The sequence below is a fragment of the Labrus mixtus genome, chromosome 2 (genome assembly GCF_963584025.1).
Source record: "Labrus mixtus chromosome 2, fLabMix1.1, whole genome shotgun sequence".
Classification (NCBI taxonomy): domain Eukaryota; kingdom Metazoa; phylum Chordata; class Actinopteri; order Labriformes; family Labridae; genus Labrus; species Labrus mixtus.
Window position 1 is genome coordinate 29,165,859 of NC_083613.1, and position 22,025 is coordinate 29,187,883.

General features: G+C 41.2%; 2 protein-coding genes across 2 annotated transcripts; both read right to left on the bottom strand.

Annotated features, from left to right (window-relative positions):
• Positions 1-2,226: 2,226 nt before the first annotated feature.
• On the bottom strand, positions 2,227-7,169 carry rnaseh2a (ribonuclease H2, subunit A). The gene is made up of 9 exons (XM_061060788.1): positions 7,073-7,169; positions 6,754-6,888; positions 5,921-5,992; positions 4,920-5,046; positions 4,736-4,823; positions 4,494-4,631; positions 3,245-3,332; positions 3,033-3,156; positions 2,227-2,603 (listed from the first exon to the last, which is right to left on the bottom strand). Exons 2-9 carry the CDS (start codon positions 6,878-6,880, stop codon positions 2,441-2,443), a joined length of 927 nt encoding a protein of 308 aa, XP_060916771.1. The 5' UTR covers positions 6,881-6,888; positions 7,073-7,169; the 3' UTR covers positions 2,227-2,440.
• A 1,592-nt stretch (positions 7,170-8,761) lies between these two features.
• On the bottom strand, positions 8,762-12,972 carry LOC132991861 (transcription factor Sox-10-like). The gene is made up of 4 exons (XM_061060802.1): positions 12,826-12,972; positions 11,736-12,416; positions 11,061-11,329; positions 8,762-10,901 (listed from the first exon to the last, which is right to left on the bottom strand). The coding sequence occupies exons 2-4, from the start codon at positions 12,173-12,175 to the stop codon at positions 10,114-10,116; spliced, it is 1,497 nt and encodes a 498-aa protein (XP_060916785.1). The 5' UTR covers positions 12,176-12,416; positions 12,826-12,972; the 3' UTR covers positions 8,762-10,113.
• Positions 12,973-22,025: the final 9,053 nt, after the last annotated feature.

A 22,025-nucleotide genomic window follows, 5' to 3' on the forward strand; every position in this document is an offset into this window, starting at 1 on the left:
CTTTTTAATGAAGAATAAATAAATGACATTAATATAATGTAAGAACTAGTTCAATATCTTAACAGATGAAAAAGTATATATTTAATTAACAACAAATTGTGTTTATGGCGGTTTAAATCTAATAAAGAAACTAGAAACGTTGGAGAACCTTCAGGTGAAGTTTTATTGTGTAACTGTTTTGTATTATTTCCTAATCAGATGAACTCAGCTCGCCCTGATCAGACTTTGATTAATCTTTTTAGTCTGTCTACTCTTACACCATACGAGAGGGGAGTCGTCTTGGGTTATAGTAGTCATACACTGTTATTCTGGCAAACCTCTGGAATCAGTTACAGACATTAAACAACGGAAAATCAAACTCTAATCTGCCTAACCGGGCGAGCACCTTGGTCCTCATCTTCCTCAAGACTGTCTGAGTCCTGTTTCTTTTTCTAACTCTGAAATTTCCCTTTCTTTAATAGAAACTTTCAACACTCATGTCTTCATCCAGAAATACTGAATATCGTTAAGATTGTGTTGAGAGGAGTGCAGAGCTTTCTTCTCACCTCTGATGGACATGATGGGGAAAATGTGCAGCACCTGTTCAGGACGTAAACAAACACTGTAAGTTATATATGTGAAAATGACCTCTAGGCTTGACGGTTCATTACTGTTTATGCCTCATATAATAATTTATTATACCATGAACATTTCCATTCATTCACTATGAAGAGGAGTTGATCTAATAGAATTAGATCACGACCTTAGTCCTCTTCCAACACTTGCTAACTATTTTTAATCCCATTGACGCAGTAGGAGCTGGGGCTCTTTAGAAGGATTAGATGAGGAGCGTGGGAAGGTTATAAACGGGTGTAAAGGAAAGGATCAGGATCAGGGTTCAGACGGGACACACAACAAGCCCTGCATCCTGAGGTTTGAGACAGAGCGACCCAGACACCTTCTGCAGAGGCTGCAGCAGAACCCAGGACACCCAAGACACGCCGTCACAGAAACCAGCGCGTGGATCTTTTCACTCCGACCAAGAAACATCCACAGCGATGAATCCTGTGGTTGAAGCCGTGACCAACGCCGCCGCCTTCGACAGAGAAACTCTCACCAGAAGAGCCATGAGGGCAGCACCCCGAGGAGCGTCGTCTCATTTTGTGGGGAGCTCGATCGTGATCCTGTCCTCGTTCGCCGTCTCCACTCTAGCTATGAACTGTGGGAAGAGGGTCCAGGAGTCTAGACACAAACCCAACACGAGCTAGCGACGGTGGGCAGATGGATATATGCATTTGATCTTCTTTTTTTTTTAGTAAGTCTTTGTTAAGCTAGGCAAGTTGATGAATATTTGTTTTTCTAACCATGTATTGGACACCTCGCTTAGCACGCTGCCTTTGTGTGCCCTTGGGGGGGAGGGGGGGGAATGGGATGCGAGTTCAACTTTTGAAGCGGCGATAAAAACCTGCAGAGAGTCAGGAGAAGACGACACTCTGGGCGGACGGGAGGCAGGACAACAACACTGCTGCGATCTCTGAGAGGACGAGTTTTTTTCGACAACCATCTCAGCATCCATCCATGACGTGCCTCGCATGCTCTGTCGGGCTAATACTGATGCACTCTGGGATTTAAAAGGAGGGGGCACAATATGCAGTAATACCATCAAACCTTGTCTTCTTTTCACGTCAAACCTGTAGAGGGTAGTTTTGACTCTGAATGAGAGACGGTGTGGACATACTGTGGACGTTTCAGCTCAAATGTGCAAGTGTTTCCCCTTGCAGAGCTGTGCATTGAACCTCCTTCATATTTTGGGGGCTGACTGAAATGTTTGTATAAAAAGAGTGTGTAAGAAAGTTATCCAGTTTGAAGGCTGTAGGATATTACTCTGTGTATACTAATGCATGATTACAGTGATTTTATCCAGACGTATGACGGTATGTAATGAAGGTGACATTTGGCATCTCTCAGTACAACTAGTACAGAATAAACAATGTGATATGCTATTCGGGAGACTTTTTTTCACTGAATCAGTGTGTGTGTGTGTGTGTGGAACAACCTTTACCGAGTAGTTTGTCAGCAATCACATCATTCTCATTTTGGGACCCATAATAGTCCAAATAAACTGGTTTTCAAAAACCGCGGTGTATTCTGCTGTATGGCCACCAGAGGGCAGTATTGGCACACAGCCGGGTTTTCTTCTTCACAGACATGTAGGAGACCTCTAACAAAAGGCTCTAAGGAAGCAAATCACGAGGTTTAGAACATTTTTTATGTATTAAAAAAAAAAGAAAACTGGTGAACACAGGGCAAGTAAAGATAGATCTTCACTCTACGTCACTGAAGATTCAAACATCACATATCTGTAATGTTGCATTCAGGTCCATCGTCATCAGTGATGTGAAGTCATTGAGCATGTTACAGGTTCCTTCTAAATGAAGGAATGTCCTCCGACGCGCTGTCTTCAGAGAGTGTCGAGGTTCTTCAGTCTCCGCTCGGTGAAGAAGCGGTGCGTCTGTGGGCTCGGGTTTTGGGTGTTACCTTCGGCTGATGCACTGAAGTAGGACAGCATTGACTTGTTGTTCTTCCGCTGGGCTGCTTTCTCCCCATCTTCTTCGTCATCGTCCCTGAGGACAGATTTAATAAAACCATACTGAATTTTTTTTAACACTGTGATTAGCAATGGTCTCTAAAAGTCCAATGATTTGTACAGATATTAAGCGTGAACTGTTAAAGGGGGGGTGGGGGGGTGTTGTGGTTTAGTACATAGTACAGTAACACTTTAATTGATTCTCAGAAATGAGCTGATATCCAGCAACACATCTAAATGAAAAACATTTTTTACAGACAAGCTGGGAAACTATGTTAAAGCTCACTTTCTGACATCATTATATCGTAAATCACATTTTAAAGGAAGAATGTGCAACTTTTTGATCCAGTAGACGTCGCCCCTTGAGCTCCAGCATTAAACCAAAACAAACTGCTTTCTGGTGACACCTCCGCTATTCCTAAATCAAGCTATGTTTTCTTAAACGTTAAGTTTGAATGCTCTTTACCAGTGGACGGCCACGCCCCTGTTGTCCATCAGGGTTCTGGCGGTGCTCCAACTGAACCGAACAAACTGAGGGTAACCGAACACGGGCTCCAGGTACTTTTGGAGCCATGCTTTAGTCTTTGGATCTAAAAAAAAAAGACAGGAAGGAAAACGGTCTCAGTTTATCTTAATGCAAGAGAGGATTATGATAATGTTTACAAACGACGGTTATACCGTTAGGATATCCTGATCCATAGTCTGCATCCACCTCTCCCAGGTCCTCTTGGAAGTTCCAGCCTTTTACGGCACGATCCCTCGCCACCTGGACATTTGAAATATCAACAGGAAAGATTGATTAAGACTTCTTACATATTAATCCCAGTTCAGTCAGTGGACACTGAGCTCAGTAGTGTCACATTAGCTCTATAAAGGTTAATGAAGAAAAAAAAAAAAAAACAAAGCTCAGAAGACAAGATCAGTTATCCACTCATCTTGCATTGACTGCCTTAACAAAACAGTCAGACTGAAGAAACTCAGGACAATTTCCTGACTGTCAAGCAATCAACAGGTTTAAGAAAGACACACTACTAGACTATCTGTTATCCAACATGAGAATGAACTGAGCTGAATTTGTTGTCTAAAAACTCGTACTTCAATACTTTCAATACCAGGTTTTTTTTGTTTTTTTAAGATTTATTTTGGGTTTTTTGTGCCTTTAATGTAGAGTTAGGACAGTGGATAGAGTCGGAAATCAGAGAGAGAGAGTGGGAAATGACATGCGGGAAAGGAGCCACAGGTGGGATTTGAACCTGGGTCGCCCGCTTGGAGGACTACAGCCTCCACACATGAGGCACGCGCACTAACCACTGTGCCACCAGCGCCCCCAATACCAGGTGTTTTAAAACACAGTCTCAGTTATTAAAAAAGGATCAATGTATTGAAGTGTCCTGAGGCTAAAAATAAAATGCCGGTCTCCAGCTGCCACGATGAAAGGGACACAGAATTGTCTAGCTCTCACAAACATGTCGGCAACCTTTTGGTGCTGAAATGTTGCACAACATGTTTGTGCAATCTAGTTGCGGTAATTGCAATTTTGACAGCGTGCAGAAGTTGGCAATTCAAGACAAGAAAATGCCCCAACATTGGAAGCCCAGGAGCTGTAATTGAGTTGCCTTGGTACTGAAAAATGTGCCAATACAAAAGTTTAAAAATATGGTATCGTGCGAACCCTTAACACTCTGTGGTGAGTGCAGTGCATCTCAGATTAGTTACACAAGACTCACTAGTGAAAACCGGATGTGGATCTGACCGGCTGTAACTTTATAAACACACAATGAATTAAAGGATAACTAATCCTGTTAAGATATCTTTGCTTCAACCGAGATCAACCAGGGGGACTCGAAGGAACCGTACAGCCTTCTAATTATACGGGGTGAACGAACACTTGGTCAGTGACATAATGAGACAGCTTGTTGGAACTAACCTTGGCACAGATACTGGCTGCACTGACGACGGGGAAGAGCGAGTCAGCCTTTGGCCTCACGGTCACCTCGATACCTGGGAACAGCTTTGAGAGTTTATCTTCATACTTCTCTGCTGGACCAACTGTGTCCACAAATACCTGCAGGAAAAACCAGAGTGTTAGGGATCTCATTCTGTCATGAGAGACATTAAAGTATAATTTATGTGTAGTGGGCGTAGACTATAAAGATTTCAGTGACGTACCTCTTTGAGCTGCACGCCACTGTCCAACGCATACTGTACTAAACCGATCGCTGTGTCATGTGACAGGGCGTTCAGGTTGTATTTTGTCCTGAAAAAGCGGACATTTTACTTGGGAGTTAAAATACAAAAAATGACAGATTATGAATGTGCATTTAATGTGGATGATACGGCACGTGGCACAAACCTTTGTAACATACTGGTAGAGATGGTGTTTGGCGAGAGAATCTGCAGAGCCCAGCCGACAAAACTGCTGGCTTCGTCTATTTTCTCGAAAAGGTTCTCTCTTTCCTCCTCTGTTAGAGTCTTTGAATCTGACGACAGAGGAGACAAGTTCATCAAAAATGATTTCAACTGTGAGAGGTTAGATGTACTCGTTCATTTACAATTATGGAAGGCGACTCTGATGTTTGTTATCAGCGGATGGCATCATATAAACTTCAATGGTAAACTCTGAAATTGTCACAAATCAACCTTTTTTTTATTTTGCATGCTCCAAAGCTCCCAGTACAGGCTCTTGTGATATCACACATTGACAATTACAACTCCTTACTGGCAGGTCTTCCTTCATGCACTATCAGAACCCCTGTAGATGATCAAAAACGCAGCAGCACGACTGGTTTCAAACTACCAAAAAGAGCGCGTCACTCCGCTGTTCATGTCCCTACACTGGCTCCCAGTTACTGCTCGCATGAAATTTAAAACTCTGCTGCTCGCTTACAAAACAGCGACAAAAAAACCCTCATCTTTACCTAAACTCGCACACTACGCTCTGCCAATGAAAGGTGTCTGATCCAACCTTCACAACACGGCCCCAAGTCTTTAGCTAAAGTCTTCTCCTCTGTCGCCCCCCGGTGGTGGAACGAACTCCCAAACTCCATTAGATCTGCAGAATCCCATTGCACCTTCAAGGAAAAGCTAAAGACCCAGCTCTTTCATGAACACCTACGGCTACACACTTAATTATACGGATGATGAAGATGGTTTGTTTGATAATTACGATGACGATATTTAGGATGGTTTTCATGCTGCTTAAAACTCTCAAGAACAGCTGTTGATGTGGCGATTTGCCTGTCAGCACTAAATACGTTGTTTCCTCCTTTCTAGATCTTTGCTTGTGTTGTACTTACGTCGCTTTGGATAAAAGTGTTCGCTAAATGGGTGGTAGAATTGCATAAGTATTTTTACCTGCCACTTTCAAGTCCTTCAGCTCTCCCTTTTTGGAAACAGGGCAGAAACATATTCCATACACCATGGGCCCTGGGTAAAAAAAAAAAAAAAAAAAGACATGAAGACTGGACGTAAAGCACATACAAGTGCTACAACAAATTAACAATACATTGTTTTCTCTTTGACCAATAAGGAATGACTGCTGCAACAAAAAATATACGCATGCAGTCTTGTTCACTCATAAGGTAGAGATGTGAGATATAAGATAAGATAATCCTTTATTTATCCCACAATGGGGAAATTTACAGTGTTACAGCAGCAAAGAGCAAAGATTGCAGACAAAAAGTGAACACAGTACAATTTAAATAAAAAAAAGAAAAATTAAGAATGTACGAAAAAAAAAAAAAAAATAGATTAAAAAAAAAAATAGATACTAAAAAAAGATTTTAAAAAAAAATACATTTAAAAAAAAAATTGATACTAAAGAAATGATTTAAAAAATAAAAAAATGATTTAAAAAAAAAATTGATACTAAAAAAATGATTTAAAAAATAAAAAATAGATTTAAAAAATAAAAAATAGATTTAAAAAAAAAAAGATACTAAAAAAATGATTTAAAAAATAGATTTAAAAAATAAAATAGATCAGCTATTGACAAAAGTGTAGTCCGTAATATTCCGTGTAACACAGACATGCACATAAAGTGTAACGTGTTATTGCACAAAGTGGATTTGGTAAATATAATATAACATTAATATAACATTATTATTGCACAATGTCAGAGTGAATTGTCCGGTTGTGTGTGTGTTTATTATTTATTTATATTCTTCTGTCATAATAATTGAACATACCCAGCACAGGCCCTCTGCCTGCCTCGTCGATGCCCAGACAGCAGTCCTCAGTCCGGCACACATCCGGGACCTGAGAGGCCAGCCTGCAGCTGACCGAGTTGTTTGAGTCAAAGTGGCTTAAGTCCATGACCGAGGCTGAGAGGACAACACACACACACACACACACACACACACACACACACACACACACACACACACACACACACTCATTATCTCTTAGTGTAAAGTCTTCACTAATGCAAAACCCAAACATACATGTTTTATCCAGAATACCCGGATGTTTTCTGTTTAATATAAAAATGAATGCATTTTTTCTTACCTTCTTCTAGTGCAGCGGAGGAACTCTGTGCAACTCTCGTGTTATGGTTCTGTGCTGCAGATTTGGCGCCCTTTGAATGACGTCACCTGCTTCTTCTTCTTCTTCTTCGTTGCATGTTAATAACAAGCCCAATAGCGCCACCAGCTTGTCTGGCGGGCGGGCTGGAGATTTACTGCTTTCCTGCACACACACTTAAAATCTGTCTTTTTATGACCTGTACACGAAGCAGGCTACTTACTTACACGTTTTTCCGCAGTTAAAAGTAGCAGGACCACACCTCTTCCTGGTAACAGTCATAATAGGTAAAGTGCACATCTTAAGAGGTACTGAATATTTCCCTCTGTTAACTATTCAGATTCAGAGTGTTGATTAAACACATTGGCTCCTTTCAGTTTATGTGTTTCATGTTGACAGCATTTCAGTGCTGCGGCTTGTCAATGGGGAGTTATGTTTAACTATTTAATACACTTCTGAATGTATATTGGAGTAATATGTTCCTCTCTGAAATGTGGCATAAATTAATTAGGACAATGGGGAAATATAAAACGTACTTACCTTATAAGGCATTTTGTGATTGACTAATGGTAAACAAAACATTAATGCATTACAAAATATGAACAGTTATTTTTTAATGACTTGATTATTTCACTATATTTTTCAGTTTTGAGCTGTATGTATTCTTTAGGTCATCCACTGTCACGTATCCAATGGTCCTACCTGCAAAGATGTAAATTGTTTGAAACATGATACATTAAATATAATACAGAAGCGCATTAAACCTCTTGATTCAGGGAAGAATTACAAGCCACAGGCCGCAATTGACATTCTCTGTGATGTTATTTAGTTGAACTTATTTAATGAAAATGCTTTTAAAAGTTGATAACTCATTAGTTCCTTTCCGTTTACACCCAAATAAAACTCCTCTGAGTGATGGTTTTCTTTATATGTGTAATCCCGTTGATCCAAATTTCTCATAAACAAAGTGTAGTTTGTGAAATAAAAAGTGTTTTTTTTTTAAGATGGAACACCTACCAAAGTTTAAACTGTTCCATGATTTAGCTTATCTTTCTTTTCTCCTAAAATACTAACATCACTTCTTCTTTTGTTATTTGCCAGTACAATGAACTTTGACATTTTGATTTTGGATGCCCTCTGTATGTGTTTCCCAGCAACTGAATGTGGAGGCAGGGAGGGAGCCTCAGGTGGAGAGGAGAGAGAACAGAGTGGACGGAAAGCCATGTACAAAAGTCCAAGTGTACGCTGGTTACTGAGCTGAAATTGGCCTTGCCTCTGGCTCTTTACACCCACCCCGTCCCTCGCTTTCTGTCCCTATGCCTCGCTGAATGGCTCTCTTTGTCTTTCGCAGTAACACGCAGTCCCCAGCCGATTAAATGTGGGGAATTAGTAGTCAATTTTAGCCTGCCACACACACAAACACACTAAACAGCTTAGGCTGGTGGGGCGCTGATTGTGCTGTTATTACAGTTCACACGTCAGCAGCGCCTTTTTGATTTATTTTTTCACCCCTCAGCTGCTAATTGCTTCTTTACCTATCTCTGAACCATCACTGCTGCATGAATAACTCTCTCAGACTTTGATTTTTTTTTTTTTTTATAAATAAATTGATTTAATAGATGACAACAATAATATTTCAACATTGCTTTCTTGTATGGAAGCAAAATACTCAAGTGAATGTATAGCAAACACTTTACAAAACTATCCAGAATTATACAAAATGGAAGAAGCAAAAGTGTGACACACGATGCATTATTACTGACATAAAAATAATATGGTAAGAGGGTCAGTATAAAATGATAAAGTATGCATCACTTCATAAAGGCGAAGCCTGTGGTAATGACCATTATTCACATTGCAGAGGAGAGGAAGAAGAGGGCAGTTTGGGCACATTATAGGAATAAACAGTAACATGCTTTTGGCCTACATGCAGTGCAGAACAGTCGTACATGTGATTCTAATCCTTAAGTAGGACCCAAAGCTGGCCAATTATCTGGAAAGATTTGGTTGAGTCTTAGTACTTATAGATTTTAACTCAGTTATGGATAAATCAGATGTGAATCAGCAAAAGGCACTTAAAATGCATAAGAGTGGAGGTCCGCTGCTATAAAGTTTGGATATCATCAGCATTGTTTTATCAGGCATCCAAAAGTCTTTTTTCTGCTTGGCTATCGGCACAAAATGAAAAGAATTGAGGTAAATGTCCAAAACTCTGGATAAGATGCATCATAAAGAGCTCTCTTTCCCTCTCGTTTTCCTATTTTTTTCCCCTTAAATGCTTTTTTTCTTCAGTTCAGTGAAGTCAACGTAAAGGACAGAAATACAGAGTGTGCTATCTACAAAGAAAAAAAGGTTGCAATTATCCTTTTCTGGCCACCAACGAAAGAAAAAAACAAACAAAAAAAAAGGGATCAGGGATCATCGAAACATGCTTTTCCCAAAGCAGTGGTGCAGATGTATTAGTGTAATATCAATCAATAAAGTTACACCCTAGGATATCAACAACGACAATAAACTTACTACTCATATAAAATAAAACAAGAACATCAAAAACATCTGCTTTAGTTTGGTTAATACAATTTGATTATGTCAGTCGAAGCCCATCGTTTCTGGGTCAAATCAGAGTCACTCGTCATCATCAATGCAACATTTGTTCACTCAGCTACAGTCTTGTATACACACTTTCTGTACAACCTGACTTACAAATTCATGATGGCACACGTTTGTTAGGGTTTGTTTAATTTCTGATTGGCTGTTTCACACTTTATGTTCAGTCAGTATGTGGCTGTTTCTCTTCAAACTTCGTAAGGCCTCATGGTTGCATCTTGCAATGTATTGGCTAAAAAAGTAAAAACCTCTACTATAATATCAATATGGCACGGCGCACACACACACACACACACGCGCACACACACACACACACACACACACACAGATAGACATACATGCTCACATATTTGCACACCCACAGACACACAGATCCACTCACACACTTCCCATATTTCCTTCTGCTCGGCTGCTCTCCCTCAGGGTCTTGTGAGTGTGGTGTAAACAGGCTGCTCCCAGTGTGTGGGGCTGTGGGAGGGGGCCACGCCGGAGGGGTCTCCTATGGTGGTGTACAGAGACCTCTGTGTAGGGCCCATGTAGGAGAAGGCTGAGTACAGCCCTGGGGCCTGACTGGAGTGGGCATAGTATGCCCCGGGGGCCTGGTGCTCTCCGTACTCGAACTGAGCCCTGGTGGACAGCGAGGGGAAAGCGGAGCCGTAATGAGGGAGGCTGAGCGGGGTGTAGGTGACGTGGGTGCCGGAGGAAGGGGAGGAAGACGCCTCAGCGTAGTGGCTCCCGGACGCAGTCTCGCTCTTGATCTGGGCCTTGGTGGGGTCCGATGAAGACGGGGAGGCCTGAGGCTGCTGCTGCTGCTTGGTGAGCCAGGCGGAGTGGCCACTCGCGGCGGCCAGGGCGTAGGCGTAAGACGAGGCCGAGGACGCTGCCGCGGACGCCCCGCTGGCGCTCTGTGGGTGGCCGTTTGGCGGGAGGTACTGGTCGAACTCGTTCACGTCAAACGGCTCGATGTTGGACATCACCTCGTGACTGATCTCACCGATGTCCATGGTGCCAAAGTCGATGTGGGGTTTAGCACTTGATGAAGACGGGCCACCGGTGGCCCCATCAGCTCCCAACCCCAGGGCTCCCCTGGACCCTCCTGATCCTCCGGCCGCCCCTGCTGCCCCCTCCCTCTTGGCATCTGACAGTTTCCCAGTCTGGAGCTCTGTCTTGGGGGTGGTAGGGGGCGTGGGTGGGCTGTGACCCTGACCTAGAGGAAATCAGAAAAGAGACGACATTGTAAAGTGCACTTGGACCCCAGGTACAACAGGTACAAAAGTTTTTTTTTGTCTAATCAAGGTGTTTGCAAAATATCTTTTTGAAACGCACAAATAAACGATACGCATAAAGAAGTCACTGGGCCTCGTACCTGCAGGATGGTGGTGGTGATGGTGGTGGTGGTGCAGGTCACCCAGGGGAGACCCAGCTCCACCGTTGTGTTCTAGGTGCAGGGTCTTGTAATGGGACTGGGAGTGGCTGGCCTCCCCTTCTCCCTGGCTGTCGGACTCTGTAGACGCTAGTTTGCCATTCTTGCGTCTCCGGGGCTGGTACTTGTACTCCGGGTAGTCCTTCTTGTGCTGCTTTCTCAGCCTCTCTGCCTCCTCGATGAATGGCCTCTTGTCGTTCTCGTTCAGCAGCCTGGGGGGGGGAGAGAAACAAGGAGTGACTTTTAGTCTGACGAGCCTTCTGTGTGAATGTAAAAAGTGTTTTCTCAGAAAATGTCTGAAAATTAAAATTATTTTCACTCTCAACACCATGCGTAATGGATAAAAGCAGGAAAAGGGAAATGCCCCACCAGTTATGCAGGTACAAATCCAGGTTTAAGATACACTTTTCAATTGGCTTAATCTAATATAATAAACATATGAACATAAAAAGTATTTCAGTTTTGAGACTCTTGTTGAAAAAAACAAATGTGAGCTCATATGTTGCCGTAATTTGCATTTGAGTTCACCATCACCCCACTTATCCTTTACGCACAGCTTAAACAGGAAATGTGCAACTGTATGGCCACACTGTTCTTTGTCACAACCCCCAAACAAACCTCCACAGTTTGCCCAGGGTCTTGCTGAGCTCCGCGTTGTGCAGGTGGGGGTACTGGTCGGCCAGTTTTCTCCTCGCAGCTTGCGCCCACACCATGAACGCGTTCATGGGCCTCTTTACGTGGGGCTTGGCTTTATTTCCGTTGTTTACGCGCACAGGCATCGGCACAAGTGTCCAGTCATACCCGTCCAGCACCTGACTGACCGCCTCTCTGATGCCGATAGGGAAGCGGTCTTCCTCTTCTTCGGATTTGGCTTCAGATCGGCCATCCTCACCGCTGACATCCCCGACGCACAGCCCGGCCAGCTGCTGTGGTGGCCCGGTCAGAGGTGAGCCCTGGCCGGGGGGCGCTCCTGCTTGAATGGGTGACAGTGAATGACCATCGTCTGACCCTCCGGGACTCAGCTCCGCCTCGGACAGGCTGTGCTCCTCGCCGGACATCTTTTTTTTTTATTTATGTTTTTATTTTAAGCTAATGTCAAGTGAACCCTCGAATTCAAATTATGTTCAGAGAGAACTCCTCTTTGCAATTAACTCGATTTAGTTGAATAAGATGTCTGGCGTCTTCGACGAGCCCAGTTATTGCTGACTCTCCGGCAAAGCCATAGTCTGCTGCTGCGTAAAAGCGGCCAAATACCGTCCACCGCTGGATGGAAATCCGCTTCAGGAAAGACAGTTACACCTAAAATTCAGAAAATGTAAGATAGAAACCATTAAGTAGGCAAACTTTTAAAACTCACAAATGGCTATGAAAAGAATCGGGTTTCCCGTTCAGAAAAAAACGCCTCGGTTTAGTTAAAGCTAAACAAGTAAGGAGATTTAGCGGATTAAATGTGACCATAGAGGCCGAACTGCCGATACTGAATCTCTGGACCTATAATCATATTAATATAAATAATTAATTATATATGCACTAACCATATCCAGGTAAAGTAAATTCCGTGGATAGAATATTATCCTTAAATCTAAATTATTGTTTAACTTCTTTCCAAAAATATTACAAATCCTCTGGTACACGTCTACACCGATTTGAAACATTCCCGTTTAATGTTAGCTACATTTATTATTTAAAAAAAAATTACATAACTTACCAGTTTAACTGTCCAGTGGTTCGACATGGGAGTGTGTGTGGCTGACTGTAGAGCCGATGAATGGCTGCTCTGTGTGAACAGCGGAGCTTAAAGAGCGCCTTGTGAGAAGGACTGGTAGAAAAAAAAAAGTGATTGAAAGTGGAAAACATTCCCAAAGAGGCAGAATTCCAGCACACAGCCAGCCCCGCCCACCAGGCACAAAGCCACGACCTGATTGGACCTCTAATTATCCTGCTGCTCTGGGATTGGACGGAGGCAATCCACTGTTAATGCCCGTCTATCCGTCAGTGCAACATTTCCAACAGAGAAGAGGTGAGATTTTACATCGGAGTGGCTTAAATGACTCTACAGTGCGTTCATTTAGAGGCAGGAGAAGGCCAGCTTTGTGTGGCGTGTTGACATCGTATATCAAACAAATAAACAATCAGGAGGAGAGTTATTGCCTCGTGTGGTCACGTTCCTCCTCCGAAAGAAAAAAAAAAATCCCCTTTGATTTGTGAAGTTCAGCTCTGATTAAAACCGAAATTAGTTTGGTGTGGATATAAAGCCAAGCCTGTAAATGTTAAAAGTAACGTCTTAAAAAAAATAATATAGGCTAAATGAGTGAACCATATATACAAGTGAACCATAAAGACTAAGTTGACAGGGCATGGGTTAAATAGGCCTTAATCACGTTTTTGTTTTTTTATCAAATCAATGAATTTATATTAAACATAGCCTAGAATCATTTTTTTCTCCTTTTTTTTTTGGTGAAGAAACCCGTTTATTTGATACAAAAAAAAACCCTTTTCAACTTCCCAGTGAACATTACACTGCAAGTAGGACGGTCAACAAGATGACACATTTCCCCATAGCCTACAGCATAACAATATTTTCGGCAGCGTTTCGGCTTAAGAAAAAAAAAGAAGCTTTTCTTCCAAGTTTTTATGGGATATCTCTCGTCCACCCAAATAATAGCCTAAAGTGTTAAAGACAATGGGCTCCACTTTTATTTTTCAAAGATTTCGACCAATTTGCCCAGTTTGGTTACTTGGGGCCTGAATAGAACTTACACACACACACACACACACACACACACACACACACACACACACACACACACACACAAATATGCATCAACTCAAGAGATGCACCAAACATGTTCTGTGTCTCTCTTCACGTGAGAACGTAAAGTTCTGCGTCAGGTAACTTGAACGATTGCGCTTCATATCAAAATGTGGTAGATTATAAAAAAAAACAAAAAACAATATTAAAATGTTTATTTGTACCTGGAAACATAACAGCCTGCCTCACTTCAAGTTTCAACCACGCCCACAATGATGATGTCACACAGGCAAAAGTGACTTATGAGTGACAGGTATAGCCTGTAATTATTACACGATTTTAAATAAACGCAATGTGTTGGTTTCATTGAAGGAAAGTGCGAAACAACGCGATAGTTTGACCCACCCTGATGTGTTGACAACATCCAGTCAATACGTATCACCCGTTAGACTTTACAGGAACTTACAATCTTTATCTTGAGGTAACATCGGAGTAAAATGTTTAAGCAGAATTCATTTAGTAAGGTTATGTTTTATCCTGATAAACAAACCTGCATATTTGGCACACATAAAGCCGGTTAAGAGGTTAGAGACTGAAAAATAGGCCGCAAGTGATAAAGTAGGTGACATGAAACTGATTCCTTTAAACAAACACAAGTAGTGTCTCCTTAAATAAATGACATACATGATCAAAACAATACTTATTAATTGTTTCTTTCCACTTGTAAATCTTGTGAAAACAAGATTTTATCCTTGAAGAAGTTGCCTTTTACACTAGTGCTTTTGTTGTGGCTGTTAGAGCAAGGCCTGATGGGAAGAAAGAGAATCGACTTAGAGCAGAATCTGATGCACCAGGACACACACGCACAGGCACACACACACTCTCTCTCTCTCACACACACACACACACACACACACACACACACACACACACACACACACACACACACACACACACACACACACACACACACACACACACACACACACACACACAGACACGAAATGAATGCAACAATAACCCCTGTGTGTCCGTTGCCTCTCATGTTGAGCTCGCTCCCTCTCTCTCTCTCTCCTCTCTCTTTGCTCTCTTTGTCTCGCGCTCAGGTGAATTGTAGCCATGTGATCAAACGCCCAAGCCTCTATCCATTAACCCTCGTAAATGAAAAAAATGGGGAACAAAAAGCAGTTTTGTTGCCGCAAACATGGAAAAAATTGATAACAGAGAGCGATGTGTGCGTCTTTCTCCCCTTATGTCCGAGCAAAGACACCAGTGGCGCACACATAGAAAACACTCTGCAGCAGACGGGACACACGGATATCTCTCTGTTTATTATAGATAGCCAACTTTTCTATCTGTCTATACTCTCTGCAGCACCTGGATGTGAGAGAATGGTAGGGGGGATAAAGAGGGGAGATGGGTGGATGGTGGGGTGGTGGGAGGAGGAGGAGGGGGGTGGGGTGGGGGGGCACCTCCATGCTGAACCCCAACGACCTTCAACATCAGTGGGATCCTGCATGAGGCCTCCGAGGCTTAAAGTGAGTGTTTATGTCTGTGTCGGATGATATATTAAGAGGGGTTGTTGTTGTTGCAGTTTTCCCCTTTTCTTTTCGTTCTGCAGTGAAGTGTTGACGGTGTATGTGTGTGTGTGTTTGTGTGTGTGTGTGTGTGTGTGTGTGTGTGTGTAGAGCAGAGAGCTGCTGGAGGAAGCTGCGGTTTTACGCACAGTGTTTAGTTTAGTGCAGCTGGGGGTGCATGGTCCCCCGGGGAGTTTGTATTTTACAGTAGAGGCCGGATAGACAGAGGAAGGTGTTGTTGACATGTAATCAGAGTGCGGCGTTAATGACAGCTCAACAAACTCTAGAAGAAAAAAAAATACAATTTATGATAGTCCTATTTTGATATTTGTTCAATATTTAAAATGACCTCTAACAAGTTAAATCGTGCTGCTGGATTATTGCTATCTACGTTTTCATAAATATTTCCATACAGTCATTATATGGCAACGAATTCATGTTTTACAAAGCATCAGTTCGTTTAGAAAACAATCCTGTCAGTCCTATCGTCTCAGTAGTACGCGATATGCCGGAGGCTTTTCATTTTTTTTTTTTTTTGCTGTGATGTCGTTTTGTAGAACATTATATTCGCTTTGTCGTCAAAATTATGGAAAGCCTTAAAAACAAACAAACAAAAAATTATAAATGTTTGAAGTTTTTTTTTTTTTTTTTAATCTTACGAGGTGATGAAATCAATATTTGGTCGCACCTGTGTGACGGAACAATTCATAATCAAGGTCGTAAAAAATGTTTTTTTTCCCTCCTTTTTAAAGAATGAAGCCTTTGTTTAAAAACGCTGAAGGATATTTTGTTATTACTTTTTATTTATTACCCAAACGGATCCGTACTTTGAAACACGAAAACACGGCTGTAACATGTTGAGCTTTAACGTAAACGTGCGTATATTATGTACATTTATTATGTCGATTTTTTTTAAACATGTAATAACCGAACAGACCATAAAAAGGAGCGTCGTGGCCTTCAATATTTTCCCTAACGAGATATTCAACCTCTCGTTAATTATTTTTGATATTTCAGTGTTGTTTTTCACGTTCAATTATTTCCATGTGAACGAACGAGTTATGACTGAGAGGCGGACTTTTCTCTAATTTACAGAGAATTTGTGCCTTTTTTTTTGTCAAATAAAATTAATTTGACTGTAAAAAAAACAACAACAAAAAAACCTCGGCTGAATATTTGAAAAAATGCTGACGTCATATGAGGAACGAAAACAAGATGTTATTTTTTAGAAATGTGGTTTTCTTGATTATATTGTCAAAACTGCCTGCAGGTCATTTGATCTTCTGATGAGAAAACAGTCTGGAAATGAAGCTGCGCTGCCTTTAAAATATTTATATTTCAGACGATTTTCTTGTAGTTATAATGACATGTTCTTTAAACTTCTCAGAATATTTGTTGCTAATGTTTGGAATAATGCTGAACTGCAAAATGTAAACTCTCCAGTAAGAGAAAGTGGCTGTCAGCAACAGATTTAGCCTTAATGAAACGAGAACCCACAACTACTTCAATAGAAACTTTAAATAATTGAAGATTATGTATAACCTTTACATTTCTATCTCCAGCACTCTGAGTGTATATCATCTGGATTTTAAATTAGATTTTGACAATTGGACAGGTATTTATCTACTTATTCATGATCTGTGATTTTGTTAATTATTCAAAACGTGTTTAAAGATGTAGCCTGTAAAAAATATGACATGTTAGAAGTCATATCCTGGTATTCAGTAATTGAAGCTCATAGTTTCTCCTTCATTTGACGTTTAGTAAGAAATGGAACAACCTGTGGATCTTTCACCTGTTCACCCTTAAACCTAAGCCAAGACAAAACACCTGTGCACTGCTTCAACCTGAGTCTTAATGTCTCTATATGACTGAATCTAACACCGAGGAAACAAAAGCAACCATGCGTTTTGAGACATTTTCTGTGTCCTGTGTGAGACATTCATCGGCCTCCGGGGAAAGCTGTATCTTGTTAAATAGAGCTCACATGGTTGTCTCCGTCCCTGTGCTAACCTGCCATGTGACTGCAGTAATGGGCCTCTCCATAACTACACAGACCGCTGGGTCACAAGAGACGGTTTCCTGCAGCTCCTGCGGGAGAGAGCGGGGAGAGGATGGCAGGACCAGGTCTCATGATCGGCAGGGAGGTCAAAAGAGGGTTCAAAGAGTCAGCCTTCAGGTGCACACTTTAGTCACGGCCATACTTCTTTTTTTTTTTTCTCCACGTGGGATCAGGATGAAATTAAGTTAAGAAGGTGAAATTATTTCTGATTTTGTTTCAGATGTTTTTCAGACAGAAAAATGAGGCGATCACAGAGAGGACACGTTCTCTTGCTTTGGCCTTTACACTTGAATAACTCCCAGGGGAAATTCATGAAATTGGACGGATGGAGAGAAAAAGGCCAAAGTCAGAGAAAAACAGAGAGATGCAGATAATGTGAGAGGGATGCAGATAAGAGAAGCATGCACAGCGGTCAAATATTCACATGCTGGGTCACATTCTGCATTAAACTCATGTATAATTGGTGGAAAGCATTCATTCCCATGTCAATGGGCACATTGGGCCTGAAATGAATGGCGTCATTTGTTCCCAATGATGACGAACTCCACAAAAGGATCTAAAATTATAATTCAGAAATGGAGAGATTCAATGTATCAAGCATGTTTTCTTCTTTTGGAGTTCCAGATTTCTTCCCAAAACGCCCTTTTCAGAATAAAAGAGGCTGTTTAAGATGAGTTTATCTGCACTTTTCTCAAGCTTCTGATGTCTAGGTTTGTGAAAATCACCATACTTAATTCATGAAGGCCATTTCCTCTCAGGGTCTGTGCGTAAAACAGTTGAGGTCAGTGCTTTTTGACCGGGGAATTCCAGCTCTGACACTGGACTATCAATAAAAGCGAGCCTCATGTGACTCTAATATTTTGACTCAGGCTTTCACAAAGTAATGTTACCACTCATTAAGAATAAGTCCTCCTCCAGAGGACTCAGAGTTTTTAGGAAAGTAAAAGTAGTTGTACCACAGTGTGAATTTAGTCTTTTACAAGTAAAGTCGTAAATTCAAGTCAAAAGTTTCTTAGGCGTAAGGACTCATTTCGCAGCATGTCTCCTTCAGTGCTTTGCTGCTATACTTTTTGTCAGACTCTGTGTTCATTTTAAGTTCTTTAAAATCTACTTGTAAAGGTTTTATCCAAAGCAATGCATCATTGTTTAAGATGACGATATGTTGTCTGGCATCCCTCGACTCTTAAAAGTCCACTATTCTTGAGTTCAAAAAGCAAGCTTTGTTTTCAGCGTTCAAAGTGAGTTTCAAATAGTTGAAAAAAGCATCATGGAAGTCAATTAATATCTTAAATTAAATAAATGAACATCTAATTGAAATCCACCACATTTGGATAAATATTATATAGGTGATATGATCAACTGTAATATGAAAATATGTAGAGATATAGACAAGTACTGGCCGTATTTTGAGATTTAACAGAGCAGAAGCTTCTGTATCAAATCTTTATCGACCCTCGTGGGGGAATCCGATTGACGTGAGAGAGCGAAAACAAACACAAACATACCATGCAAGAGGGCACGGGACATTAAGAAAAAAGATAAATTAGCAAAAAAAGGGGAAAAACCCAATCAAAATACTCTTGAAATAGTTGAGTAAATTAATTCAATTTCCTTCCACCATTCTTTAAGGCCGATAATTTACGTCCTAATGGCTAATTAAGAGTCTATTTTCAGAATCAGAATCAGAAATACTTTATTAATCCCAGGGGGAAATTCTGTATATTTTGATAATGCCTGATAGCAGACCACCTACTCAACACATCTATTGAGATTCTTCAAGTAATCACAGTTGGGTTGGAGAACTTGTCAGTCAAATTAAGTCATGAACACAAATGGTCACGAGAAGTTTTGAAATGAAGAACATATATTCTGATCTGAAGACTTTTCACTCTTGAGTTGAGCACAGAGGTCTGTCTGTGCACAATGGCGATGTGGTATTCTTCCTCTGGTGTCGGGAACAGGTCGTTTCCTCTCAGTCCCAGAGGAAGATCCAAAATGTCCTCTGGGTGAAGTGGAAATGAAACAAACCTTTGGTTAAGTTGTCTTTTGTATCACATTCTAAGATTTTTTTTTCAGATTTTCTTCTTTTTTTTTTTTTTATGTCTGATGAAGATGTTTACATACAAAGAGTTTCAGCTCGCTCAATTTGTGTTAAGGCCTCCCAACAATGCAGAATGACATTTTATGTCTGATTTATGAAGATTATAGAACACTTGACAAGTGCTGAAGTTTGAATGTGTTCTAAGTTTAACATGAGATACGATAAGCTACAATAAGATACAATAAGATAAGACAAGATAATAGATATGACACAATAAGCCTTAATCGATCCAACAGAGGGGAAACGTGTGCAGGGATGTATTTTTCTGTCTCAATGTGCTTCTTTTCCTGCTTTGTTTTTCAGTGTCTTGTAAGCCCATACAGGCTGGACACCGCTTTTGGTGCATAACACGTCGGGGGAAAGAAACTAACCAACTACATTGATATTTTTAAGTAGATTAAAATGTTCTAAAAAAATCAGGGCTTGATGCGACTTCTAACAGCTCGTATTGTCAAATGATTTGAAGAGCACAGGAAGCAGCTCAAAGTCTGACTTTTATTTTGGAAATTACACACAAAGTGTTGACTTATTCACCCCAAAGGCTGCAGGTGTTTACTGGGCTCATCCCTGCATTTATCCATCAGGCCAACTCTGTCAGTGTTGATGATGACGGTGACACGCCATGCATGGGGATGAATAAAAAATGATTCTGCTATCTGACCTCTGCCACTCCCTCTTTCTCCCATTTTCACCCAGTAAATTAGTGCAGCTGCACCACCCTTAAATGGGTCCTGGTCTTTTTTCTCGGGGAGTGTATGTAAGCAGCCATGAATCCTCTCTTTGTGCTCTTGGTCTGCACAGTTTCCCCCCTCTATAGTTTCTTGCCTTCTCCGTCTCTTTTATTTGGGGGAGAGGGGGGCTTCGGTTGCGATGGCGGCAGCACTGGTGAGGTGGTGGCAGTGATAGCAATGGTGGTGGAGGCAGAAGGAGGTTGGGAGGGAGGTTGGGAGGGAGGGAGGGTGGGGTAACTTGTTGGACCACATTCCTGTGCAGCTGTGGAGGCTGGTGCAGGCTGGAGAGGGGAGGGGGGGGGGGGGGGGAGGAGTGGTGGAGGGTAGAGCAGGATCATCATTGCATTGCAGGGGCATCATGAATGGCCTATTGTTGGGAGGTTTGCTGTGTCCGCATCTCTCCTCCACAGCTCCAGCTCCAAATGGAGGAAGAGAAAACACACAGATAAAGACAGACATTTAAGAAAGGACTTGTAGTTCTGATGAAGACGAGAGATCGGAATCACACGGAGAGAAAACGTAAAGCAGGACACGTGTGTGTTTGTGTGAGAAGGCCTGAGTTAAATACCGGCCTGATATTTGTGACTCAGATGCAGGAGGATGTGGAGAGTCAGAGTGTGATGGTGATGAAGATGGGGATGATGGTGACATGCACAATGGTGGCATTCATTTAGTGACTCTCTGACGGTTTTTTGCCCCTCAGTCATACATGCCAGCACGCTGTTTAGTCATGCATATATGTCGGCTGTTAGCTACACTTTAGATTCTTCTCTGCAGTGATGCAAAGATTAAATCAGCTGTTGTAAATGTTTCCTCCAAACATTTTTCAGAATATGAGTGAACTAATACTGTTTTATTCCGATGGATTTAATATAAGAAAGTCATACTTGTACTTATTTATCTGTATTGATGTGAAATGTGTTGTCATAATTGTTGATCTGTGATATTTGAACAACCTAATTCTTAAAAAGTTGGGACATGAAGAATGTGAATATTAAAAAAAAAAAAAAAATGAAAACCACATACAACATATGAAATGATGAAACTGAGAAATGTCATTGTTTTAAAAGAAGAAATCATACGCCCATTTTGAGTTAGATGCCTGCAACACGTTACAAAAAAGTTGAAAGACTGGCAAAAAAGACTGGAAAAGTTGTGAAGCTTCAAAAGAACGCCTGATGGATCATACATCATAGATAATAAAGTTAACTGGCAACAGGTTAGTCACATTATTAGGTATAAAAAGAGAAACTCGTTGGAAAGGTGTTGCTGAGTTTAAACATTTGACATGTTGACTTTTTGCCATTTTCAATTTAAAAAATGGGGTTTCAGTGTTTGGCTAATCATAATATTCTGTTTTTATCTGGTTATATATATTTGTCAAGGCTTGGTATTGCTTTCTCATAATTTCCTTAAATGATTGTTTGTGTCCCTTCATACTGTGCTTCTTCATTTCAACGATGAAACAGACAGAAATATAAAATAATGAGGATCTTAGGATTGAGCCTTGATGAACTCCAAGGTCTTCAGTCATCGCTCGACTGAGCAATTAAGCACAAGTGTTAATTTTGCAAATGGAAATCTGTTGACAGCTTCATTGAAAGACCTTAAATAGAACACCTGAATCCTTCTAAGTACAAATTCATCTACTGATTTTGTTTTTGACTCATTGGACAAAAGTGATG

Excerpts from the sequence above, each read along its gene's own strand:
- rnaseh2a (XM_061060788.1), bottom strand. The coding sequence starts at position 6,880 with ATGGACTTAAGCCACTTTGACTCAAACAACTCGGTCAGCTGCAGGCTG. Across the intron at positions 5,047-5,920 it reads GAAGGACTTGAAAGTGGCAG|ATTCAAAGACTCTAACAGAG; the intron begins GTAAAAATACTT and ends CTCTGTCGTCAG. Across the intron at positions 3,157-3,244 it reads TGGATCAGGATATCCTAACG|ATCCAAAGACTAAAGCATGG; the intron begins GTATAACCGTCG and ends TTTTTTTTTTAG.
- LOC132991861 (XM_061060802.1), bottom strand. The coding sequence starts at position 12,175 with ATGTCCGGCGAGGAGCACAGCCTGTCCGAGGCGGAGCTGAGTCCCGGA. Across the intron at positions 11,330-11,735 it reads ACCCTGGGCAAACTGTGGAG|GCTGCTGAACGAGAACGACA; the intron begins GTTTGTTTGGGG and ends TCCCCCCCCCAG. Across the intron at positions 10,902-11,060 it reads TCACCACCACCATCCTGCAG|GTCAGGGTCACAGCCCACCC; the intron begins GTACGAGGCCCA and ends GATTTCCTCTAG.